The sequence below is a fragment of the Tamandua tetradactyla genome, chromosome X (assembly GCF_023851605.1).
Source record: "Tamandua tetradactyla isolate mTamTet1 chromosome X, mTamTet1.pri, whole genome shotgun sequence".
NCBI classification, from domain to species: Eukaryota; Metazoa; Chordata; class Mammalia; order Pilosa; family Myrmecophagidae; genus Tamandua; species Tamandua tetradactyla.
In genome coordinates, this window is record NC_135353.1 from 92,999,602 (window position 1) to 93,024,511 (window position 24,910).

Consider the following 24,910-nt stretch of genomic DNA (forward strand, 5'->3'; position numbering starts at 1 on the left):
GTATGGTACGTATAGTTTTTTTTTTCTCTATTATCATTTTATTTCTTTTTCTAAATCGATGCAAATGTACTAAGAAATGATGAATATGCAACTGTGATAATATTAAGAGTTACAGATTGTATATGTAGAATGGAATGATATTTAAATGTTTTGTTTGTTAATTTTTTTAATTAATAAAAAAAGTTAAAAAAATATTTAAGAAGCAATATAGTCTCCAGAATAGCCTCTCGACTCTATTTGTACATGCTTAGCCCCTGATACCTTATTTTGTTACATTTCTTTTTCCTCTTTTTGTCAGGAAGGCATTGTTGATCCCAGGGTGCCAGGACCAGACTCATCCCTGGGAGAGACATGTCCCATGTGGGTGTGTGGGTAATGGTTTTACTTGTGGAGTTGGGCTTAGAGAGAGCTAGGCACATCTGAGCAACCAAAGAGGTCCTTTGGAAGTAACTCTTAGACATAATTATGGGTAAGCTTAGCTTCTCTGCTATAGAAATAAGTTTCATAAGAGCAAACCTCATGATCTAGGACTTGGCCTATTAAATTGGAGGTCCCTAGGGTTTGAGAGAGTAACAGGATTTTCCCATGTGGGAAAGTTTAATAGTTCTATATATTTTCTTCAGTCCCTCAAGGGACTTTGCCAATACTTTTTAATTATCTGCTCAACATATTCTGGAATGTATCCAGATGCTGCATTCATTTTTAGTGAATTACAAGCCCTTGTTACCATTCTGGGTCCCATGTGTTTGGGTTGTTTAAATGAACTTTGCAGATAGGCTGAGTTATGTTGTATGCTACAGAAAATTTTGATTTTGGACCAAATACACCTCTCTTCCTTTGATCTCATACAATAGGTGAAGTGGTAAAATCAGATGCTGCCATCCTTTACCCTGGATTCTGATTTACCTTCGTCCTAACCATATTGGCTCCATTCTTATCTCTAATTAAAGTCTGATCGCTTTTTGGTTTCTTTAACAGTTGTTGTGTGTAGTAATGCTGACTTTCAGAGCTGCAAAACTCCAGCTCTGAGTCTTAAGCATTACTGGACCTTTAAATATACCTTAATTACATTGTTTTTAGGTGTTCAGTTTATGTGGGATTGCTGCTGTGAGTCTGTTAAAAAAACAAAGAAATCTCCAGGTTCAGGATGCATTCTTGCCCACTGTATGGGCCTTGGTAAGACTTTACAGGTAAGAACTTTTTTGTTTTTGTCCACTCATTAATTTCAGCAATATATATTGGGTTCTATTATGTCTTCGACACAGGTATTAGAGATAAAGCAGTGAAAAGGAATAACAGCATCCATGCCTTCAAGGAGCTTATACTCTAGTGGAGGAGAAATATTAATCAAATGAAATAAGTAAAACTGCTTTGTAATAAGAGTTCAGGGGAAGAGAGTTAGGGAAGTCGTCTTTTAAGAGGTGACGTTTGAGCAGAGATCGTAATGAAGTAAGGATGTGGAATTACAAGTTTAGGCAACAGCAGCTGCAAAGTCTGTTTTAAAATAGAGTTTTAAAAATCTGTTATGCTACTATAATGAGAATGTAAAGTATTTTTTACTATTAAAGTTAACTACATTTCTGAATGACAAGAGTTGTAGCAGAGATGTGAAATTGGTGAATATATATTTATTTTTAAATCTTAAGATAGTTATTATAGATTGAGTCAGAACACTTTACAGTTTAAAAGTACTAAATAGCATAATTCTTTTCTGAAAGGGCACTGGAACTTTCTGGAAGGCTGTAGGGAAGTTCTGTGAAAACCAGTGACTTAGTAGCTGCTTTGATGTGTTGACATTTTATATTCATATTATTCATATTGATCATAGAATCATGGAACTTTCAAAATTGAAGGACCTTATACATCTTCTGATTGAACCTCTTCATTTTACTTATTATATTCCTTTATCTGTATTTTGTCTGGCTTGTAAATTATGACCTTTTGTTTTGTTTCTCTATTGTTTAAAACTAAACAAAACTGCCTATTACATTGTACAATTACCTGATAGATTACCTCTTTTTATGGATACTTAAATGAAGATGGCAGCTTAATCTGTTTTCCTTTTAGGTGGTAAGTTTCCTTCATACAGTTCTTCTGTGTGACAAATTGGATTTCAGCACAGCTTTAGTGGTTTGTCCTCTTAATACTGCTTTGAATTGGATGAATGAATTTGAGAAGTGGCAAGAGGGATTAAAAGATGATGAGAAACTTGAGGTATATTTTAAATGCTTTCTTATAATAACTGAATGAAATTCATACAGTAAAAGAAAAAGATTTTTACTTACCAGTGATGAATAGTCATATATTCTTAATAGCTACTTTAAAAAATATTTATTTTCCCACAAAAGGTCTCTGAATTAGCAACTGTGAAACGTCCTCAGGAGAGAAGCTACATGCTGCAGAGGTGGCAAGAAGATGGTGGTGTTATGATCATAGGCTATGAAATGTACAGAAATCTTGCTCAAGGAAGGAATGTGAAGAGTAGGAAACTTAAAGAAATATTTAACAAAGCTTTGGTTGATCCGGGTAAGATATTAACTGGCACTGAGATACAGAAGCAAGTTGAATAAAAAGTATATGCTTGTTTTATTTAACAAATATTAATTGAGCAACTATTAAGGAGCTGGATACTGTTTCATTTATTCATCAGGTTTTTGCCTTTATTTTGATTCTTAGTATCATTTCATTAAGATAAGTTCACTGTTACCATTTCCAGATGTTCAGAATTCAGTTTCTGAGTCTGGAAGTGTTTGGGATTTTCAAGTGACCCCTTTTAAATAATTAAAAATACATCAGATGATTTTGCCACAACTGCAGATTCCTCCAACTATCTCAATATTTGGTGATAACTGGAGCTATCTCCATACTTTGAAAACAGTTGTTTTGTCTCTTTACAAACTTTGTAGCATTAGAAGAATCGCTTCATGTTCATCTCCTGTCTTTTAAAGGGTTGTCACTCTGGAAGGTTAATATTTGTAATACTATCTATCCTTGTGACAGTAATCTGATGGGAGAGCCAAGTATTTGATTCTTATTGATCACTTGGAAAAAAAGCAAAACTAAAATATATTTTGATATAGAATTATTAATTTGCATGTAATTTTTTTCTTTTCAAATTTTTTCTCATCGTTACTTTAAGACACTATGGAAGCTTTGGATATTTGTGAAAATCTGAGTATTTGTCACTGTAAAAGTAATAATCTTTACAGTTCACGACTTTACCTCTTTCTTTTTAGAAATTGTTGTAATTCGGACATACTGAAATAACTTTGAGTTTGTGAATCTTAAGGCCTAATTATTAGGTTATCTTTTTCCCATGATTTGAAATAGGTATCTAAAAGTCCTATGACAGAACTATACCCTAGTAAATAGTATTGCAGATTTTTTTCAGCTAAAACAATAGTTATGTTAAAACAACAGTTTCTGGTTATTTGTTTATGAGGAAACAGAACAAAGAAATTAAAGATGATGGGATAAAGGACAATATTTGTCACTTTCATATTAATCATTTAATGACATTTTTAATGGCTTTTTATTTTGGAATAATTTTAGATTTACAGGAACACTGAAAAGAAATTACAGAAAGTTCCCATAACACAGCACCCAAGTGCCTGTCTCTCCTATCCCCCACCTCCTCTTACCCACTTAACATCTTACATTGCCTTGGTATATTTTGTAACATATCAGGGGGTATGTAACATCTATAGTCATCACTGGTGATGTTAACTTTCCATCACTTGGTAAAGATAGTATTTGCCAGGTTTCTTCATATCAGTATAGACTCATCTATTTTTAGTTTATAACATTGGATTATAAACTAATGCTATATTATTTTGCAGCTCACATTGTTTCAGGTTTGGCCATTGGGAGCTCTTTCAGAGTGGTTCCTGTATCCCTTTGATATGCTCCCAACCTTTTGAATTTTGAGTACTTCATTACTTTCTGGTATTATAAGAGGCTTTAGGCCCCTGCTTTAGTTTCCTTGCCCCTGAATCAATTATTTCTTCAAGTAGCCATGGTTCCTTTTATTGAAAAATGATATTTAGAAACCAAATCTGGGCACTGGATGCACTTGGTATTGGGGATGTCATTTTTCTTGGTCCTCCAGTGGACAGAGCTAGGTAATGTATGTGTATGTACTTATCCATATGTATACTCATATCTATTATTTGTATGTCTACTAAATTGAATATGAGTTCATTCCGATGTGGTCAACTCTACTCCAATTTTACAGGGTAAATTTTGTCCTTTTTTTTTTTGTAGTCATTGTTAGTCTGAACTTCCCTTGCCAACAGTAAGAAACCTGACTCCCACCATCTATCTCCCACCATCCACCTCCCACCATCCAGCTCACATTTACTTATTTTTTTCATCCCTGTTATATATGTAAGGTAGTTTCAGAATTGTTCACCATATTCCCATGAGAAACAAATGTACCTACTACAGTACAGTTTTTATGTATGGTTGCTTTTGTCTATTGCCTTATAATTTTGAGTTAAAACATCATTTTCTAAAGTTACTTAGGTCAGTTACTTTATTTTGTTTGTGTACATTAAAGCTTATTCTTTGTAATGTACAATTCTATAGGTTTTGACAAATGCATGCATAGTCATGTATCTATCAGTGACAGACTGTAGTGGCTTTTTGTTTGTTTCATAAAATGACTTGTTTAATTACTTTTTAAAAAGGCCATTCTATGCATTTATCATTTATTGTGATAACATGACTTCCATTTTCTCACCTTTTTTGTAATGGTAAAGTACATAATATAAAATTTGCCATTACAACCATTTTAAAGTATGCAATTCAGTGGCATTTAGTATATTTACAATGTTATGCAGCCATTACAACTTTTTGGTTGATTCTAGAACATTTCCATCACCCCAAAAAGAACCTACATAACTTCAACAATTACTTCCAAATGCTCCTTCCCCTTATCCCCTGGGAAGCACTATTCTATTTTCTGTCTCTATGAAATTACCTACTATAGACCTTTCATATAAATGTTTTGTTCACTTAGAATGTTTTCAAGGTATTATAGTATGTATCAGTACTTCATTCTTTTTATGGCTGAGTAATATTTCAATATATGTATATACCACGTTATCCATTTTTCAATTGATTGACGTTTGGGTTGTTTCCACTTTTGAGCTATTATGACTAATGATGTGATCAACATTCATGTACAAGTTTTTGCATGGACATATGTTTTAATGTCTCTTGGTTATAGATCCAGTAGTGAAATTTCTGGGTCATATGTTAATTCTATATTTAGCTTTTTTGAGGAACTGCCTGACTTTTCCATAGTGGCTGCACCCATTTATATTCCCACCAATAGTCTATGAAGGTTCTGATTTCTTCACTTTGTCACCAAACTTATTGCCTGTTTAGTTTTTTCAAAATATCTGATCTTTTTTATTTGTTACTCTTAGAAAATCTTATTTTGACTGGATTCAGGCTTATAGGTAGAAACTCTCAGAGAGGACAACTTCCGTCTCTTGGCAATCTATTCCTGGGATTTTCTTTGTCCTCCTTCTTTCTCTAGGCCAAAAGTTTAGCATATTCTGTGGCCTCTTCCTTATTTTTCTTAGTACGTTGTTTCTTCAGAGAAATATGTCGATGTTTGTATTGCAGGACACTTGGAGTAACAATTTGCTACATCTTGGGTGCTTTGGGCCTTCATTTCTTACCTTCTTTGTTCACGGGCTTTCTCAGAGCATAGTCAGGCATCATCTTCTTTAGAGAGGTTGAAAAGATAGCTGATTCTGCTAGCCCTTTTGGGCCCCAGGTGACGAGTCATAGTACTTAGTCAGCCCAGGAATATCCTTCTCTCCTTTTTTTACAATAACCGAATTGAACACACACAGATTGGCATCCACAATGCAGCTCCATACAGCTTTGCACTTTCTTTCTCCAGTTCTTCTTGGTCTATAACAGGAATGCCCCTTATTCAGTAACAGGCGGACACGGCCATGGGTCAAGACACCCTACTTCATGGGGAAGCCTTGTTTATCGTTTCTACCACTGATTTGGACAACATAACCCTTCCATTCTTCATCCAGAACATCAGCAACAACTTCTGTGGCCATACGCATCTCATAAAAGGTACGAAGTTTGCATTCATCCACTTCAGTGAGCTTCTCACAGCCAGTGGCTAGGAAGGAGATGTTCAGCTTCATCCTGAAGCAGTCAGTTTCCTCCGAGATGCCATTAAAAAAAAAAAAAAAAAAGAAGTTACCTATGTTTTTTATTATAGCCATCCCTAGTGGTTTTGGATTGATATTTCATTGTGGTTTTGATTTGCATTTCCCTAGTAATTAATGTTGTTGAGCATCATTTCGTTTGTTTTTTGGCCATTTGTTTATACATGGAAAAGTATCTGTTCATATCCTTTACCCATATTTTAATTGGGTTATTTATCTCCTTTTGTTATTGAGTTGTAAGAGTTCTGTATATATTCAGGATACCAGCCCCTTAATGGATATATAATTTGCAAATATTTTCTCCCATTTTATGGGTTTATTTCCTTTCCTCATAGTGTTCTTTGATGCACAAAAGTTTTTAATTTTTAGTAAGTCCAGTTTACCTATTTTTCTTTGGTTGTTTGAGCCTTTTTGCATATCTAAGAGTCTGATGCTTAATCCCGGGTCACTAATATCCATACATTTGTTTCCCTCTAAAAGCTGTGTTGTTTTTGTTCTTATGTTTAGGTCTTTGATCATTTTGAATCAATCGTTGTATATGGTATGAGTTAAGGGTCCAGTTTCACTGTTTTGCGTATGGATTTTTAGTTGTACTGGCACCCTTAGTTGTCATGGCACCCTTGTTGAAATCAGTTCACTATAAATATAAGTTTATTTCTGGACTCCGAATTCTATTACGTTGGTTTATATATCCTTGTTCTAGTACCGCATTGTCATGATTACTGCATCTTTGTAGTACATTTGGAAATCAGGAAGTGTAAGTCCGTCAACCTTGTTCTTTCTGTTTAAGGATCTTTTGGTTATTCTGAGTCCCTTGCATTTCTATATGAATTTTAGAATGAGCTTGTCATTTTCTGCAAAGGATTTTGAAAGGGATTACATTGAATCTGTAGATTTAGTTTGGAAATATTGCCATTTTAGCAGTATTAAATCTGATCTGTGAACCTGCGGTCTATTTTATTTAGGTATTTTAATTTCTTTCAGCAGTGTTGTTTAGCTGTCAGAGTGTAAGTACTTCTTTTATTGCATTTATTCCTAAGTATTTGATTTTTATTTGATGCTATTGTGAATGAACTGGGTTTCCTAATTTCATTTTTAAATGGTTTGTCATTAGTGTATAGAACTACAATTTTTTTTCTAATTTGATTTTGCTTCTTGTAGCCTTCCTGAAGTCATTTATTCTAATAATTTTTTAGAGGAGTCCTTAGGATTTTCTGTATATAAAATCATCTCATCTGTGAGTAGTGTTTTACTGCTTTCTTTCCAATATAGATGCTTTTATTTCTTTTTCTTGCCTTTAGCCTTAGCTAGACCCTCCAGTACACTATTGAAGAGAAGTAGTGTGAGTGTACATCCTTGTTTTGATCCTTATTTGAGGGGTAATATACTCAGTTATTTCTCCATAAGAATGATGATAGCTGTGGTCTTTTTTGTAGATGTCCTTTATCAGGTTGAGGAAGTTGTTCATTGGGTTTTCTTTTTTTGTTTTGTTTTGTTTGTTTTTTAAATTATTACCTAGATCACCCTTATTAGAGCTTAAGCTTGAACTTTGTTGGTGAATAATAGGGCCTTGGCCTCTCTGTTAGGTTTTTATGTTCTTTTTTTTTTTTCTTTTTGGGGTGTGTGGTGCAGGAATCACTAGGTCTCCTGCATGGAAGGCAAGCATTCTACCACTGAATTACCTGTGCACCCTTCTATTAAGTTTTATTGGAGGTTTGTTGGGAAAATAAAGCCCTGCCTTTTCCTTCCCAGAATATATTAGAGGATTAAAAATAATTCATCTGCAATATCTGGAAAACCATCTGAACTACATTACGAATCTATTATACCCATCATCTATACCCCATACTAGAAGAAAAATGTTAAAACCATAGTAAGCTTTAAGATTTAATAGTAGTAATAACCGTTTTATGTAATTTTCCTTCCACCTAATTCTAAAGTGTAAAGCAGATAGAGCCGTAAGTAGCTCTAAATTTATTAGAAGGAATCGGAACTCTTAATTTTCTAGTATGTGTTTTCTCACCCAATACATTTTCTGATATGGGACAAATTGGTAGTACTGAAGGATTGTATGTATATATGGTAGCTTAGCATGTAAATACCTGGGTTATGGTATAATGTAGAAGAAAAGCATTAATTGAAGTTCAGAATGGAAGCAAAGTGTCAGAGCCACACAAGCAGTTTAGGATTTCAGGCACTAAAAGTGAATTGAGGTCATAAGCAGACAACAGAGGATATTAGGTCAGAAGCCTGTAAAATTGGGAACAGGTATTAAGATTGGAAGTAGTGCTTAGGGATGATCAGAGTTCTTAGATATTTGTGTTCATCTTCAAGCCCAAATGCTGTAGTTGTCTCTTGCTGCATAACAATCACTCCAAAACTTAGTGGCTTTAAATAGCAACAATTGTTTTATTATCTCTAATAGTTTCAGTGGCTCAGGAATTTGAGAAAGGCTCTTCTTGACAGTCTGAATATTTACTTGACTTTTCTTCCTAATACAGTTAAGGTCATGCTTTTAAATTTTTCTCCCACCAATTGGTAGCAACGTAACATGCTGTAGAAGAGCTTAGCTATATTTTAAAATATAACATTCTGTAAAAAAAAATAAAAAACAAAACCCTTTCATTGTAGCAAAGGTTTACAAAATAAATTATCAGCAGAAGAAAGCACATAGTGCAGGGTCCAGGAGAGATCCAGATGCAAACTTTCAGTTTTCCATTCCAAATAAATTTATACTGACAGGATAGACTTCTCCCAGGAACTATGTGTGTGTGTGACAGTATGCACAGAATGTTTTCAAACAGGGAAGCTCACCCAAGCCGTGATGTTGAGAGTTTTCATTGGGGCTCAGTCATTTAGACATAGATGACTGTCCATGTGGCTGACCTTAGTGTCTAGCTCCTCCAGAAGACAAGTAGATACCATGTGACCTGAGGTCCCCCACCATGAATCACGTTGTGAGCATAGACTGTCTGGCATAACCAAGGCATATAAATATACTTTTATCAGGTAGGACATTCCAGACACTTAGAGGTTACTTTACAGGAGCTGGGAGCAAAGGCCAAACCTTTCTTTGGGCAAGGTTAATCTTTTACTGAATATAAATGTATATGTATATAAAATTATCTTATTTTGAGGTAGTTATTTTAACACAAATGGGATTATATTATAGATAATTGTTCTGCAACTTTTAATAATATATTTGGCACATCCTTCAAGATTAGTATGTAGAGATCTACATCATTCATTTTAATTGTATAATGTATTCCATTTTTCATAGTTTTGCCAGTCCCTTTTGCATGCTTTTAATTGTTTCCAGTTTTCTACCATAACAAACAGTGCTGCAGAAAACATTTTATGTACCTTTGGGTACTTTTGGTAGTATATCTTTAGGATAAATTCCCAAAATAGATGCACACATTTTACATTTTAAAAGACATTGCAAAATTAACTTTCAAAAAGTTTGATACCAATTTAAAACTCCCACAAGGAGTGTATGAAAGTACTTTTTCACCACACCCTTATGAACATGGACTATTAGGTGGTGGCAATTATTTGTCACTTGTCTAAAAGTCAATTTTTCCGTATAGAAAACTTTTTTGGATTCAAAATAATTTTATAGTCTTTTAACACAAAGCTAGATAAATATTTTAGAAAGTATATTGGTAATTTAAAAATATTCCTACTGTTTGTGTAGCCCCATCTGAATACTGAGTAATAATTGTATTACTTGATTTATCAAAGTGCAGTATATTCTATTGAAATTATGTAGGAGATGAATTTTCTCTGATGCTTAATAGATGGGGATAGTTTGACAGCTGCTATTGTTGAAATAAATATTTAATTCATACGTGTGTATGTTAACCACCGACCAAATTGTGCATGTGGTATACTTCAGTAAATAACGTATATGTTATTATGACAAAATAAGCCTATTTATTTCTTTTAAAATAGTTGTTTTCAGCCATGAGATATTTTATAGCATGAAAAGGGTTCTTCCCATTTCCCTATCCCCATCATGTAATAATCTAGCTGTCCTTTCATCTATTATATTTTTTCCTATAGTGAGTATTAATTATTTGGAATAAATAGGAAATACTACAGGGCCCATTGTGATATATAGTAGCTTATATTATAATCTTATATTGTAACTTGTGAAATTTGTCTTTTCATGTAAGTATAAACTGCTTTTAGTCCATGATGATAGTTTTAACTTCGTACACTACTGCTCACATATATTATTAGATACTGTTCTTCATATATAAAGACATTTGATTTTTCAAATATCCCAAATCTGTTAGATCATTTTCACCTTTGTGATTATTTTTATTCCTACCTATTTTTGTACACTCAGAGAAACTTAAGTACCTTTATAGTACTATTTAATAATCTTTTGTTAGGATATAATTAATAGTAGTTAGTTAGTGCTCTATTAACCAAATACAGTAGTATATAAAATATTATCTTATAATTATGTGTTTTATATTCCTATAAGGCCAGCATTGTGAAAGGATGAACTTTATTTACTTAAATGGATCCCATTTTCAGTATTGTTATATATTAATTAAGTGGTTTGTTTTTTTTTCATCTTTTAATAGGCCCTGACTTTGTTGTTTGTGATGAAGGCCATATACTAAAAAATGAAGCATCTGCTGTTTCAAAAGCTATGAATTCTATACGATCAAGGAGGAGGATTATTTTAACAGGAACACCACTTCAAAATAACCTAATCGAGTGTGAGTTATGAGCTGCCGTTGTGCTCTAGAGCATTGGCATTGCCTCAGATATGTTTTTGCTACATTGTCATCTACCTTCTTATGTTTAATATAGTTTCTGGCCATGGTCTACATAGGTTCATCTTAGTCTACTGTGAAAGAATACCATACTTTTCAAGTGGGACACTTTATCAATATGAATGGAAAACCACAATCAAGAGTTTTAAAATATATATACTTTCAAATATGTTAAAAGAATATAAGAAGTCTTAATTGATTGCTTTAAAAGGTGTAAATACATAATATGTTACTTTTCAGGAGGGCTTGTAAGGAAATATGTCAGGGTTTTGTTATAAAGAATATTGAATTGGAATAAAATACCCTTATGTGTTTGTTTTTTTTTTAAACACGTTTTGTGCCTAGTATTTGTAGGGATGACTTTAATTTCAGTTTCTCATCTGTTTTAGATAATCCACTTCTAAATCAGGCTTATTGTCAATGTTTATTCTATTTTAAGTTTGGTATTCTTTCTTAATAATGTAATTCTGCAGCTTCCATGGCTTACATTTTTTTTGGCATGGACGGACTCCAGGGATCTATCCCGGGTCTCCAGCATGGCAGGCGAGAATTCTGCCGCTGAGCCATCTTTGCCTGCCCTGCTTGCATTTTTGGAATGAGGATTTCATCAGGAATTTTTGTGAATCCTTTAAACCACTGCTGTTCATGAGTTAATGTCTTCTCTCTTAGATCATTGCATGGTTAATTTTATCAAGGAAAATTTGCTTGGATCCATTAAGGAGTTCAGGAACAGATTTATAAATCCAATCCAAAATGGTCAATGTGCAGATTCAACTATGGTAGATGTCAGAGTGATGAAAAAACGTGCTCACATTCTCTATGAGATGTTAGCTGGATGTGTTCAGGTACAAACATGTTCCATAGTAGTAAAATATTTTTACTTTAATATATTGCAATCTGGAAATGCTTTCTGAGTCTAAACTTGTGTTTTTATTTCCTTTTTGTGTGTGTGTATTTGTTATTTCCTCTTTTTTTGGGGTATATTTTTACACTTAAATCTCATTGTCTTCAAACATTTATGCAACTTTTACTTTAAAAATAAAAGTTCTAGTGAAAAGTTTAATTCATTTGTTAAATGTAAAGCTTTACGTTTAAATGTTAATTTTTACATTTTCTTCAACCTTAAGATAAGGAGTGTCAGAACACTTTGTACTTAACCTTAATTCTATAGGGTAGTATTCTAAACCTAACTTATTTGAAGTGGTTGTAGGAAAGGCCAGTATGAATTAAGAGAGGAACAATTTAAAAGCAATCCTAAAGAAACAGTTGTATTACTTTCAAGTATATACAATAAACTGATCAGGCTAATATTGGTATTTAAGTATGAATCTTTAGTGAACCTACTTTAATGAATAGATATATAGAGACCAAGCCAGCAGTTAATAGATCTTGTTTACTGTACTTTGTCTTTAGACCCTAGTAATGGTAGTCACAAAGATGTTGCAACAAATGAGGAAAACTGTCCTTTTTACTGTATATACTTCCCTTATATAAGTTAAAATCATGTTTTGTCAAGTTGGACACATGTACTAACGAGTACTCTATTTCTGTATTGCTGTTACAACCAAGGCAGTGTTTTTCTGGTTTAAGTAGTCATTTGTATCTAGTGCATTAGTGTCCTTTTTTCCCCGTAGCTATCATAAAATGGTTTCAAGAGTGCTGGTACATGGCTTGCCTTTTCAGTTGGGTGAACATTTCCCCTGTAGTTATGAATTATCTTTTGCAAGTTGACACATCTTATACAAAGGCAACCCAGACTGCACGAGACTTTGATTGATAGGTTTTACTATGTGCTTATAACAAGTCACTTCCCTAAAAGTACCTGCTATATATCCCTCCCCACCTTTTTTCTTTGTTATTTTTTCTATATAGAGAAAATTTTGAAAATCTAAATTGGTCACTTGGTCATATGACTAATTCAATTTAAACTTGCCTCATGTGTTATAATATCTTCTTACTAGTGTACCATATTGTGCAGCCTCATGACATGTATTAACTACAATTATATGTGGGTAATTTTGTGATTAGTAAGGGAAAATCCATTTAAGAAAATGTTTCCTTATATGTTCGGTACCTGTATATTTATGTATGCCTTTTAGTTATGAGCAATGAGAATTCTTAAAGAATTTCATTCCTTTAATATATTTAAGCTAACCAGGTTTCATTTTCATTCTTATTAATTGCAGAGGAAAGATTATACAGCATTAACAAAGTTCTTGCCACCAAAACATGAATATGTGTTAGCTGTGAGAATGACTCCTATTCAGTGCAAGCTTTATCAGTACTACTTAGATCACTTAACAGGTAACAAATACTTTTTTCATCTTCATCCACCAAGACATCCTTTTCTGGAGAATGTTGTCTCAGTGAATTTACCAAGTTAGTTTTTCCTTTTGAATTTTGCATTTGAATAAAATGGGTATGCTTCTTTAGGAAAAGCACAAATATTTCTAATGAAAGAAAATTCAAATACTGTCAAAATAAAATTAAAAGTCAAGGAATAAACTGATGAAAAAACACCTAATGCCCTTAATATGTAAAGAGTTTGTGTTTCAGAAAAATAATGAATGTGAATATAGCCATAAAAGAAGATATACAAAATTCCACTGTATTTTAAAAAAATATTCAACATCATTACTAATAAAGACATGTAAATTAAATCCAGGAGATTATTTCTCAGTTATCAAACTGAGAAAAATTCAGGGGAAAAATTGGCAAAATACAAGGCAGGTGTATAGTTCCCCATTTTATAGTGAAAATAGACCTGAATGCCTCAAATATTCAGAGTATTAACAGAGGCTATTTTCTGGGGTTTGATTATGAAAAACTTAAAATTTGTCTTATCCTTTTTCATGCACTTTAAAAATACAGTGAATAAATATTGTTTTTCTCATTAGGAAATTCTTTTGTGTGCTTGCGTATTCCTTGAGGTTGTCCCTGTTCACAGAGCAAAACCTAGTCTCTGCTTGACCAAGGGCAACTTTTCTTACTTATTCTTCACTTTATTCTGGGGCCATTCCCCAAGTGATGTGCCAGATGCAGTTAGTTGTCATGCACATTAGAAGGTGGCATTTAAACTTACTGAGGAAGCAGTAACTGATTTTTAAAAAAGGAAAGTAGAAGTATGTATACAAATAGTTAAATGATACATCCTATTGCTAACGTGACAATTTTCATAATAGTGCACTTTAAGGTAGAATAGTGATGATGTTCCTCAAGAAATGCTGTTTCTGCTCTGGAGAAAATTCAGTCTTTGATGCTATATTATAAAATAATGCTTTCTTATTGACTTTGGAAGATAGATCTTCCTTTCATGCTATATTCCTTTCATGCTCTGTTATAAAATAATGTTTTCTGATTGACTTTGGAAGATAAATCTTCCAAAATTTGGGAGAAAATCAGTTCTAATCAGGCACTAATTTTATACCACAGAGAAACTGATTTATCCTATAGTTCTGTTTTGAAAAACAAAAATTGCGGACATAATTAAGTAACCATCTCAGTAAGAGAGTTACCATGTAAAAAGAAGAGTGATGTTCAGATCTATCTTGCATCAGTCTCTGAGTAATAAAGGATACCAGAATTTGATAATTGAATTTTTTTCCATTTAAAATTGTTTTATCATAAGGAAAGTGCTACATAGAATGTTTTTATATATTACAGAATTTATCTTTAATAACCAATAACAAAATTTTAGGAGCTCAAGTATATATGTTAAAATGCACTCTTTTTTGAAGAGCAATGTAATATTTAAGAGTTTGGGAGTGGGTTCTTCATTCTCAATGACTTTAATTTACAGGAGTAAAATAGTTAAAGCACTAATTACCACAACTGCTTTTTTAAAATTGTATTATATATATATATATACACACACACACACACACACACAAAGCAAAGAAAGAAAAAAGTAATAGTTTTCGAAGTACTCTTCAATAAATAGTTGAGAGATCTCAGAATTTGTCATGGGCTACCATACCATCCTCTCAAATTTTTCCTTCTGGCTGCTCCAGAATATAGGAGGCTAAAAGGAATAAATTTTTTTATATCATCACAATTGACTTTTTTTTCTTTTTTTGTGAAAAATAACGTGTATACAAAAGGCAATAAATTTCAAAGCACAGCACAACAATTAGTTGTAGAACAGAAATCCAGAATTTATAATAGGTTACAGTTCTACAATTTTCAGTTTTTACTTCTGGGTGCTCTAAGATACTGGAGACTAAAAGAAAATAGCAGTTTAATGATTCAGCAATCATATTTGTTTGTTAAATCCTTACTTCTCTGTATAACTCCACCATCACCTTTGATCTTTCTTTCCCACTCTTTAGGGGTATCTGGGCTATGGCCATTCTAAATTTTTCATGTTGGAAGGGGCTGTCAATAATATGGGGTAGGAAGATGGAACTATCTGATTGATGTTCTAGAGAGGCTGAGCCCTCTAGGTTTCAGGACTTATCTGGTCCGGGGATACATCTGGAGGGTGTAGGTTTCTGGAAAGTTACCCTAGCTCATGGAACCTTTGCAGAATCTTATATAATTGCTCCAGGTGTTCTTTAGGGTTGCCTGAAATGGTTTTGGTTGGGGGTTGGCAAATAATGATAGATAGCAATGTCTAACTGAAGCTTATGTAAGAGTGACCTCCAGTGTAGCCTCTTGACTTTATTTGAACTCTTTCAGCCACTGATACTTTATTAGTTACATTTCTTCCCCCCTTTTTAATTATCAGAACTTCTAAATTCTGAAATGACATGATTGTGATATCATGTATTGGCATGAATCTTCCAATTTAAGGATACAGGGCATCCTCCTTTTCATTTTTTTTCTTTTTTTTAAATTAATTTTTTTTAAATACCAAAAAACACCAAACGCAAACATTTGTAACTTTTTATCATTCCGTTCTACATATATAATCAGTAATTCACAATCTCAGCACATAGTTGCATGTTCATCATCATGATCATTTCTTGAAATATTTGCATCTATTCAGAAAAAGAAATAAAAAGAAAACAAAAAAAATTCATACATACATACGCCCACCCCTCCCCCTCACCGATCACCAGCATTTCACTCTAAATTTATTTTAACATTTGTTCCCCCTATTCCATCTTTATTCCATATGTTTTACTTGTCTGTTGATAAGGTAGATAAAAGGAGCATCAGACAAGGTTTTCACAATCACACAGTCACATTGTGAAAGCTATATCATTATACAATCATCTTCAAGAAACATGGCTTCTGGAACACAGCTCCAAATTTTCAGGCAGTTCCCTCCAGCCTCTCCACTACATCTTGACTAACAAGGTAATATCTATTTAATGCATAAAAATAACCTCCAGGATAACCTTTCCACCCTGTTTGGAATCTCTCAGCCATTGACACTTTATTTCATCTCATTTGACTCTTCCCCCTTTTGGTCGAGAAGGTTTTCTCAATCCCCTGATGCTGAATATCAGCTCACTCTAGGAGTTTACTCAATCCCTTGATGCTGAGTCTCAGCTCTTTCCAGGATTTCTGTCCCACGTTGCCAGGAAGTTCCACACCCCTGGGAGTCATGTCCCACGTAGACAGGGGGAGGGTGGTGAGTTTGCTTGTTGTGTTGGCTGAGAGAGAGGCCACATCGGAGCAACAAAAGAGGGTCTCTTGGGGGTGACTTGTAGGTCTAATTTTACGTGGGCTTAACCTATCCTTTGTGGGGCTAAGTTTCATGTGAACCAAACCCCAAGATTGGGGACTCAGGTCAATGGCTGAGAGATTCCAAACAGAGTCAAAAGGTTATCCTGGAGGTTATTCTTTTTTTTTTTATTAATTAAAAAAAATTAACTAACAACATTTAGAAATCATTCCATTCTACATATACAATCAGTAATTCTTAATATCATCACATAGATGCATATTCATCATTTCTTAGTACATTTGTATCGATTCAGAAAAAGAAATAGAAAGACAACAGAAAAAGAAATAAAACGATAACAGCGAAAAAAATTAAAAATAAAATAAAAAATAAAAAAAATTAAAAAAACTGTAACTCAGATGCAGCTTCATTCAGTGTTTTAACGTAATTACATTACAATTAGGTAGTATTGTGCTGTCCATTTCTGAGTTTCTGTATCCAGTCTTGTTGCACAGTCTGTATCCCTTCAGCTCCAATTACCCATTATCTTACCCTGTTTCTATCTCCTGATGGTCTCTGTTACCAATGACATATTCCAAGTTTATTCTCTAATGTCGGTTCACATCAGTGGGACCATACAGTATTTGTCCTTTAGTTTTTGGCTAGTCTCACTCAGCATAATGTTCTCTAGGTCCATTCATGTTATTAATGCTTCATAAGTTTATTCTGTCTTAAAGCTGCATAATATTCCATCGTATGTATATACCACAGTTTGCTTAGCCACTTGTCTGTTGATGGACATTTTGGGTGTTTCCATCTCTTTGCAATTGTAAATAATGCTGCTATAAACATTGGTGTGCAAATGTCTGTTTGTGTCTTTGCCCTTAAGTTCTCTGAGTAGATACCTAGCAATGGTATTGCTGGGTCATATGGCAATTCTATATTCAGCTTTTTGAGGAACCGCCAAACTGCCTTCCACAGTGGTTGCACCATTTGACATTCCCACCAACAGTGGATAAGTGTGCCTCTTTCTCCACAACCTCTCCAGCACTTGTCATTTTCTGTTTTGTTGATAATGGCCATTCTGGTGGGTGTGAGGTGATATCTCATTGTGGTTTTGATTTGCATTTCTCTAATGGCCAGGGACATTGAGCATCTCTTCATGTGCCTTTTGGCCATTTGTATTTCCTCTTCTGATAGGTGTCTGTTCAAGTCTTTTTCCCATTTTGTAATTGGATTGGCTGTCTTTTTGTTGTTGAGTTGAACAATCTCTTTATAAATTCTGGATACTAGACCTTTATCTGATATGTCGTTTCCAAATATTGTCTCGCATTGTGTAGGCTGTCTTTCTACTTTCTCGATGAAGTTGTTTGATGCACAAAAGTGTTTGATTTTGAGGAGCTCCCATTTATTTATTTCATTCTCCAGTGCTCTTGCTTTAGGTTTAATGTCCATAAAATCGCCTCCAATTGTAAGATTCATAAGATATCTCCCTACATTTTCCTCTGTTTTATGGTCTTAGACCTAATGCTTAGATCTTTGACCCATTTTGAGTTAACTTTTGTATAGGGTGTGAGATACGGGTCCTCTTTCATTCTTTTGCATATGAATATCCAGTTCTCTAGGCACCATTTATTGAAGAGACTGTTCTATCCCAGGTGAGTTGACTTGACTGCCTTATCAAAGATCAAATGTCCATAGATGAGAGGGTCTATATCTGAGCACTCTATTCGATTCCATTGGTCGATATATCTATCTTTATGCCAATACCATGCTGTTTTGACCGCTGTGGCTTCATAAAATACCTTAAAGTCAGGCAGCGTGAGACCTCCAGCGTTGTTTTTTTTCCTCAAGATACTTTTAGCAATTCGGGGCACTGTACCCTTCCAGATAAATTTGCTTATTGGTTTTTCTATTTCTGAAAAATAAGTTGTTGGGATTTTGATTGGTATTGCGTTGAATCTGTAAATCAATTTAGGTAGGATTGACATCTTAACTATATTTAGTCTTCTAATCCATGAACACGGTATGCCCTTCCATCTGTTTAGGTCTCCTGTGATTTCTTTTAACAGTTTCTTGTAGTTTTCTTTGTATAGGTCTTTTGTTTCTTTAGTTAAATTTATTCCTAAGTATTTTATTCTTTTAGTTGCAGTTGTAAATGGAATTCATTTCTTGATTTCCCCCTCAGCTTGTTCATTGCTCGTGTATAGAAATGCTACAGATTTTTGAATGTTGATCTTGTAACCTGCTACTTTGCTGTACTCATTTATTAGCTCTAGTAGTTTTACTGTGTATTTTTCAGGGTTTTTGACGTATAGTATCATATCATCTGCAAACAGTGATAATTTTACTTCTTCCTTTCCAATTTTGATGCCTCGTATTTGTTTTTCTTGTCTAAGTGCTCTGGCTAGAACCTCCAACACGATGTTGAATAACAGTGGTGATAATAGACATCCTTGTCTTGTTCCTGATCTTAGGGGGAAAGTTTTCAATTTTTCCCCATTGAGGATGATATTAGCTGTGGGTTTTTCATATATTCCCTCTATCATTTTAAGGAGGTTCCCTTGTATTCCTATCCTTTGAAGTGTTTTCAACAGGAAAGGATGTTGAATCTTGTCAAATGCCTTCTCTGCATCAATTGAGATGATCATGTGATTTTTCTGCTTTGATTTGTTGATATGGTGTATTATATTAATTGATTTTCTTATGGTGAACCATCCTTGCATAGCTGGGATGAATCCTACTTGGTCATGATGTATAATTCTTTTAATGTGTTGCTGGATTCGATTTGCTAGAATTGTGTTGAGGATTTTTGCATCTATATTCATTAGAGAGATTGGTCTGTAGTTTTCCTTTGCCTGGTTTTGGTATGAGGGTGATGTTGGCGTCATAGAATGAATTAGGTAGCTTTCCCTCCACTTCAATTTTTTAGAAGAGTTTGAGCAGGGTTGGTACTATTTCTTTCTGAAATGTTTGGAAGAATTCACATGTGAAGCCGTCTGGTCCTGGACTTTTCTTTTTGGGAAGCTTTTGAATGACTGATTCAGTTTTTTTACTTGTGATTGGTTTGTTGAGGTCATCTATTTCTTCTTGAGTCAAAGTTGGTTGTTCATGCCTTTCTAGGAAGTTGTCCATTTCATCTGCATTGTAGTATTTATTAGCATAAAGTTGTTCATAGTATCCTGTTATTACCTCCTTTATTTCTGTGAGGTCAGTGGTTATGTCTCCTCTTCCATTTCTGATCTTATTTATTCGCATCCTCTCTCTTCTTCTTTTTGTCAATCTTGTTAAGGGCCCATCAATCTTATTGATTTTCTCATAGAACCAAATTCTGGTCTTATTGATTTTCTCTATTGTTTTCATGTTCTCAGTTTCATTTATTTCTGCTCTAATCTTTGTTATTTCTTTCCTTTTGCTTGCTTTGGGGTTAGTTTGCTGTTCTTTCTCCAGTTCTTCCAAGTGGACAGTTAATTCCGAATTTTTGCCCTTTCTTCTTTTTTGATATAGGCATTTAGGGCAATAAATTTCCCTCTTAGCACTGCCTTTGCTGCGTCCCATAGGTTTTGATATGTTGTGTTTTCATTTTCATTTGCCTCGAGATATTTACTAATTTCTCTTGTAATTTCTTCCTTGACCCACTGGTTGTTTAAGAGTGTGTTGTTGAGCCTCCACGTATTTGTGAATTTTCTTGCACTCTGCCTATTATTGATTTCTAACTTCATTCCTTTATGATCTGAGAAAGTGTTGTGTATGATTTCAACCTTTTTAAACTTGTTGAGACTTGCTTTGTGACCCAGCATATGGTCTATCTTTGAGAATGATCCATGAGCACTTACTTGTAAAAAAGGTGTATCCTGCTGTTGTGGGATGTAATGTCCTATAAATGTCTGTTAAGTCTAGCTAATTTATTGTAATCTTCAAATTCTCTGTTTCTTTATTGATCCTCTGTCTAGATTATCTGTCCATTGATGAGAGTGGGGAATTGAAGTCTCCAACTATTATGGTAGATGTGTCTATTTCCCTTTTCAGTATTTGCAGTGTATTCCTCACGTATTTTGGGGCATTCTGATTCAGTGCGTAAATATTTATGATTGTTATGTCTTCTTGTTTAATTGTTCCTTTTATTAGTAGGTAGTATCCTTCTTTGTCTCTTTTAACTGTTTTACATTTGAAGTCTAATTTGTTGGATATTGGTGTAGCTACTCCTGCTCTTTTCTGGTTGTTATTTGCATGAAATATCTTTTCCCAACCTTTCACTTTCAACCTATGTTTATCTTTGGGTCTAAGATGTGTTTCCTGTGGACAGCATATAGAAGGATCCTGTTTTTTAATCCATTCTGCCAGTCTATGTCTTTTGATTGGGGAATTCAGACCATTAACATTTAGTGTTATTACTGTTTGGGTAATACTTTCCTCTACCATTTTGCCTTTTGTATTATATATATCATATCTAATTTTCCTTCTTTCTACACTCTTCTCCATACCTCTCTCTTCTGTCTTTTCGTATCTGACTCTAGTGCTCCCGTTAGTATTTCTTGCAGAGCTGGTCTCTTGGTCACAAATTCTCTCAGTGACTTTTTTTCTGAAGATGTTTTAATTTCTCCTTCATTTTTGAAGGACAATTTTGCTGGATATAGAATTCTTAGTTTGCAGTTTTTCTCTTTTAGTATTTTAATGTATCATCCCACTGTTTTCTTGCCTCCATGGTTTCTGCTGAGAAATCTACACAGTCTTATTGGGTTTCCCTTGTATGTGATGGATTGTTTTTCTCTTGCTGCTTTCAAGATCCTCTCTTTCTCTTTGACCTCTGACATTCTAACTAGTAAGTGTCTTGGAGAACACCTATTTGTATCTATTCTCTTTGGGGTGCGCTGCACTTCTTGGATCTGTAATTTTAGGTCTTTCATAAGAGTTGGGAAATTTTCAGTGATAATTTCTTCCATTAGTTTTTCTCCTTTTCCCTTCTCTTCTCCTTCTGGGACACCCACAACATATATATTTGTGTGCTTCATATTATCATTCAATTCCCTGAGTCCCTGCTCAAATTTTTCCATTCTTTTCCCTATAGTTTCTGTTTCTTTTTGGATTTCAGATGTTCCATCCTCCAGTTCACTAATTTTAACCTCTGTCTCTTGAAATCTACCATTGTAGGTTTCCATTGTTTTTTTCATCTCTTCTACTGTATCTTTCATTCCCATAAGTTCTGTGATTTGTTTTTTCTGACTTTCCATTTCTTCTTTTTGTTCATCCCTTGCCTTCTTCATGTCCTCCCTCAATTTACTGATTTGGTTTTTAAAGAGGTTTTCCATTTCTGTTCGTATATTCAGAATTATTTGTCTGAGCTCCTGTATGTCATTTGAACTATTTTTTGTTGCTTTGACTGGGCCATATCTTCAATTTTCCTGGTGTGATTTGTTATTTTTTGCAGGCGTCTGGACATTTAATCAGATTTCCCTGAGTGTGAGACCCAGCAGGTTGAAAGACTTTCCTGTGAAGTGTCTGGGCTCTGTTTTACTATCCTGCCCAGTATGTGGCGCTTGTCTGTCTGCGGGTCCCACCAGCAAAAGATGTTGTGGCTCCTTTACCTTTGGAAGGCTCTCCCTGCTGTGTGAGGTGGAGACAGAGGAAAGGTTGTAGGCTGGTTTTAATGGCTTCAAATTGCGATGTCCTGGGATCTGAATTCCCTGAGAGAGGGACTCCACCTGCATTGCGTTTCACCCCTCCCATGGTGAAGGTTCATGTGGTATAGAGCCCTGAAAGCAGCCTGTTTCTGTGTTTGGGGCAGTTGCACCTCGTCTAATCCCGGCGCTGAGCCCAGAGGCAACTGAGCCTCAGTAGAAACAGCCGCAGAAGGCTCTGTTTTGCCCCCTTTCGTCTTTTTCAGTTAGCCCAATAGACGACTTCCGCCTTGATCAGTTTCGCCTGAGCTGGGGGCCTACTTCTAGTAGTCAGAATTTGTCCATTAACGCCACTATTGGTGTTTGGTTGGGCTCAGTCCCCAGTACTGTTTGGAGACTCTTTCCTTTCCCTCCGGTAGCCGCCTGTGGGGGAGGGGCGCCGGCTGCCGCGGCCTGTGAAACTCGCCAATCCGAGACTCGTAGCCGGTCAGGGAAGCTGCCCGCGAGGGAGGGGTGTCGGCCGCCGCAGCTTTGGAAACTCGCCTCTCCGAGACTCCCAGCCCATCCGGGAAGGAGGGAGGGAGGGGCTCCAGCTGCCAGCCGCCGCGGCCCGGGGAAGCACGCGCCGCTTGCGGAGCTCACTGCGGCGGATTCTCGCAGTCGGACCAGCCAATCTAGACTGGGGTACACTGTGTGTCCGGTCCCTGCCGTGGCCCCGGGAGCTGTTCTGCACTGTTTCTGGTTATTTAGTAGTTGTTCTGGAGGAGGAACTTAGACGCGCGCACCTTACTAAGCCACCATCTTGGCTCTCTGTCCTGGAGGTTGTTCTTACGCATTAAGTAGATATCACCTTGTTGTTCAAGATGTAGTGGAGCGGCTGGAGGGAACTGCCTGAAAATGTAGAGCTGTGTTCCAGTAGCCATGTTTCTTGATGATGATTGAACAATGATATAGCTTTCACAATGTGACTGTGTTATTGTGAAAACCTTGTGTCTGATGCTCCTTTTATCTACCATATCAACAGACGAGTAGAATATATGGAATAAAAATAAATAATAGGGGGAACAAAGGTTAAAATAAATTTAGTTTGAAATGCTAATCATAAATGAAAGCGAGGGGTAAGGGGTATGGTATGTATAATTTTTTTTTCAGGTATCGTTTTATTTCTTTGTTGTGTTTTTATTTCTTTTTCTAAATCAATGCAAATGTTCTAAGAAATGATGAATATGAAATTATGATGAATATGAAATTCTTAATATCAATTAAGAATTACTGATTATGTAGAATGGAATGATATGTTAATGTTTTTGTTTGTTGTTATTTTTTAATTAATAAATAAAAATAAAAAATAAAAAAAGATTGGGGGCTCAGCCTGTAGCTTTCATTGTCCGCACTGCTTGTGAGAATATCAACAATTCAACTTGGGGATGTTGAATTTTCCCCCTTTCTAAGTGTTCCCTGAAGGAAACTTTGCAGATGCTTTTTTATTCACTGTTCAAACACTTTGGGATTTATTGGGGCATCACTCTGGACAAACCAACAAAATCTCTTGTCCTACTCAAGTTTCCATGTACTTATGGTGTTGAATTAAGCTGTCTACATAAGTTATATTAGGAAAAGGGCATTCTCCTTTTAATGAATGTAACATTTATTTTGCTTAAAATAGCATAATCCCAACTTAGAGATACATAGAAGTTAGAGATGGGTTAAGTGTTAGGTACTGAGGTTGAACTCCAATAAGGGAATAGATAGGAGTGAAGGTGGTTCTCTAGTAGGTCTATAAGTGATATTACCATATAGAAGATGAGGAAGATTGAAAGGAGCTGTATAGACCTACGTGTCCCACTGGTTTACAGTAGAAATATGAATTCGTTCTTACAAGAATAACTTCAAAGATATGATTCTTGCAGGAAGTCCACAGTACAGAGGGAAAGCTCCTCTTGCATGCTATGTTCAAAAGGAAACCATCAGCACTACCACAGCAACAGCAGAGGTGAATAATGGGGGGAGGGACACGAGTTAAGCGGAGGTTTAGATTTCCTATTTGGTGAGGATATGTTTATTGGCTTTCTTTCTCTTGGGAACAATGAAGTTATCTAAACTGAGAATATTATCGGACTGTGGACTTTGGGCTCTATACGTGATGCCCAGTGAATGCTCGTGGCTGAAGGATGAACTGATGGAGAAGTAGATTGGCCAACAGTGGTGTGTTCTTATAAACGAAGTGTGTGCTGCTACAAAAAGAAACAAATTTGTGAGGCATGTAACAATGTGAATGAATATATTGGACATTTGGTGAGACAAAATAAGCCAGAAACAAAAGAACAACAATGTTATGGTCACCTTTAGAAAATGCTTATAAGAAAACAGGGGCTTAGATTGTAAGCTTTTAGAGAAGACACATTAAGTCAGAGTGGTGATTATTATTTCTGAATTTTGAGAGGCTGTTTTATATATATAACTTGATATTTAGATATACGAACGAGGCTGAACAGGTTGGGGTTAATGTAATTAAGAACATAGGGGTAAGGAAGACAGTGTCTGTATTTTAGAACCACACATACTCTTTGAGACCAATGGAAGAGAGGTTTATTTGGTCTGGAACTGAAATTTTCTGTAGTGCAAAATCTAATTCAACCATCTCTATAGTTAATTTGAACAGTTGAAATACAGGGAGCATAGAAT

At 35.0% G+C, this 24,910-nt stretch overlaps 1 protein-coding gene and 1 pseudogene across 6 annotated transcripts in view; one reads left to right on the forward strand and one right to left on the reverse strand.

The window, feature by feature from the left end:
* Positions 1-24,910, forward strand: part of ATRX (ATRX chromatin remodeler) — a 423,319-nt gene that overhangs the window by 247,751 nt on the left and 150,658 nt on the right. For all 6 annotated transcript variants that reach the window (XM_077145058.1, XM_077145060.1, XM_077145061.1 and 3 more), the window contains 6 exons: positions 1,081-1,190; positions 2,068-2,214; positions 2,349-2,526; positions 10,802-10,939; positions 11,666-11,841; positions 13,183-13,300. In XM_077145058.1, coding sequence (XP_077001173.1) covers positions 1,081-1,190; positions 2,068-2,214; positions 2,349-2,526; positions 10,802-10,939; positions 11,666-11,841; positions 13,183-13,300 — 867 coding nt within the window. The remainder of the gene's footprint in view (positions 1-1,080; positions 1,191-2,067; positions 2,215-2,348; positions 2,527-10,801; positions 10,940-11,665; positions 11,842-13,182; positions 13,301-24,910) is intronic.
* Positions 5,429-6,179, reverse strand: LOC143670962 (small ribosomal subunit protein eS6 pseudogene; annotated as a pseudogene).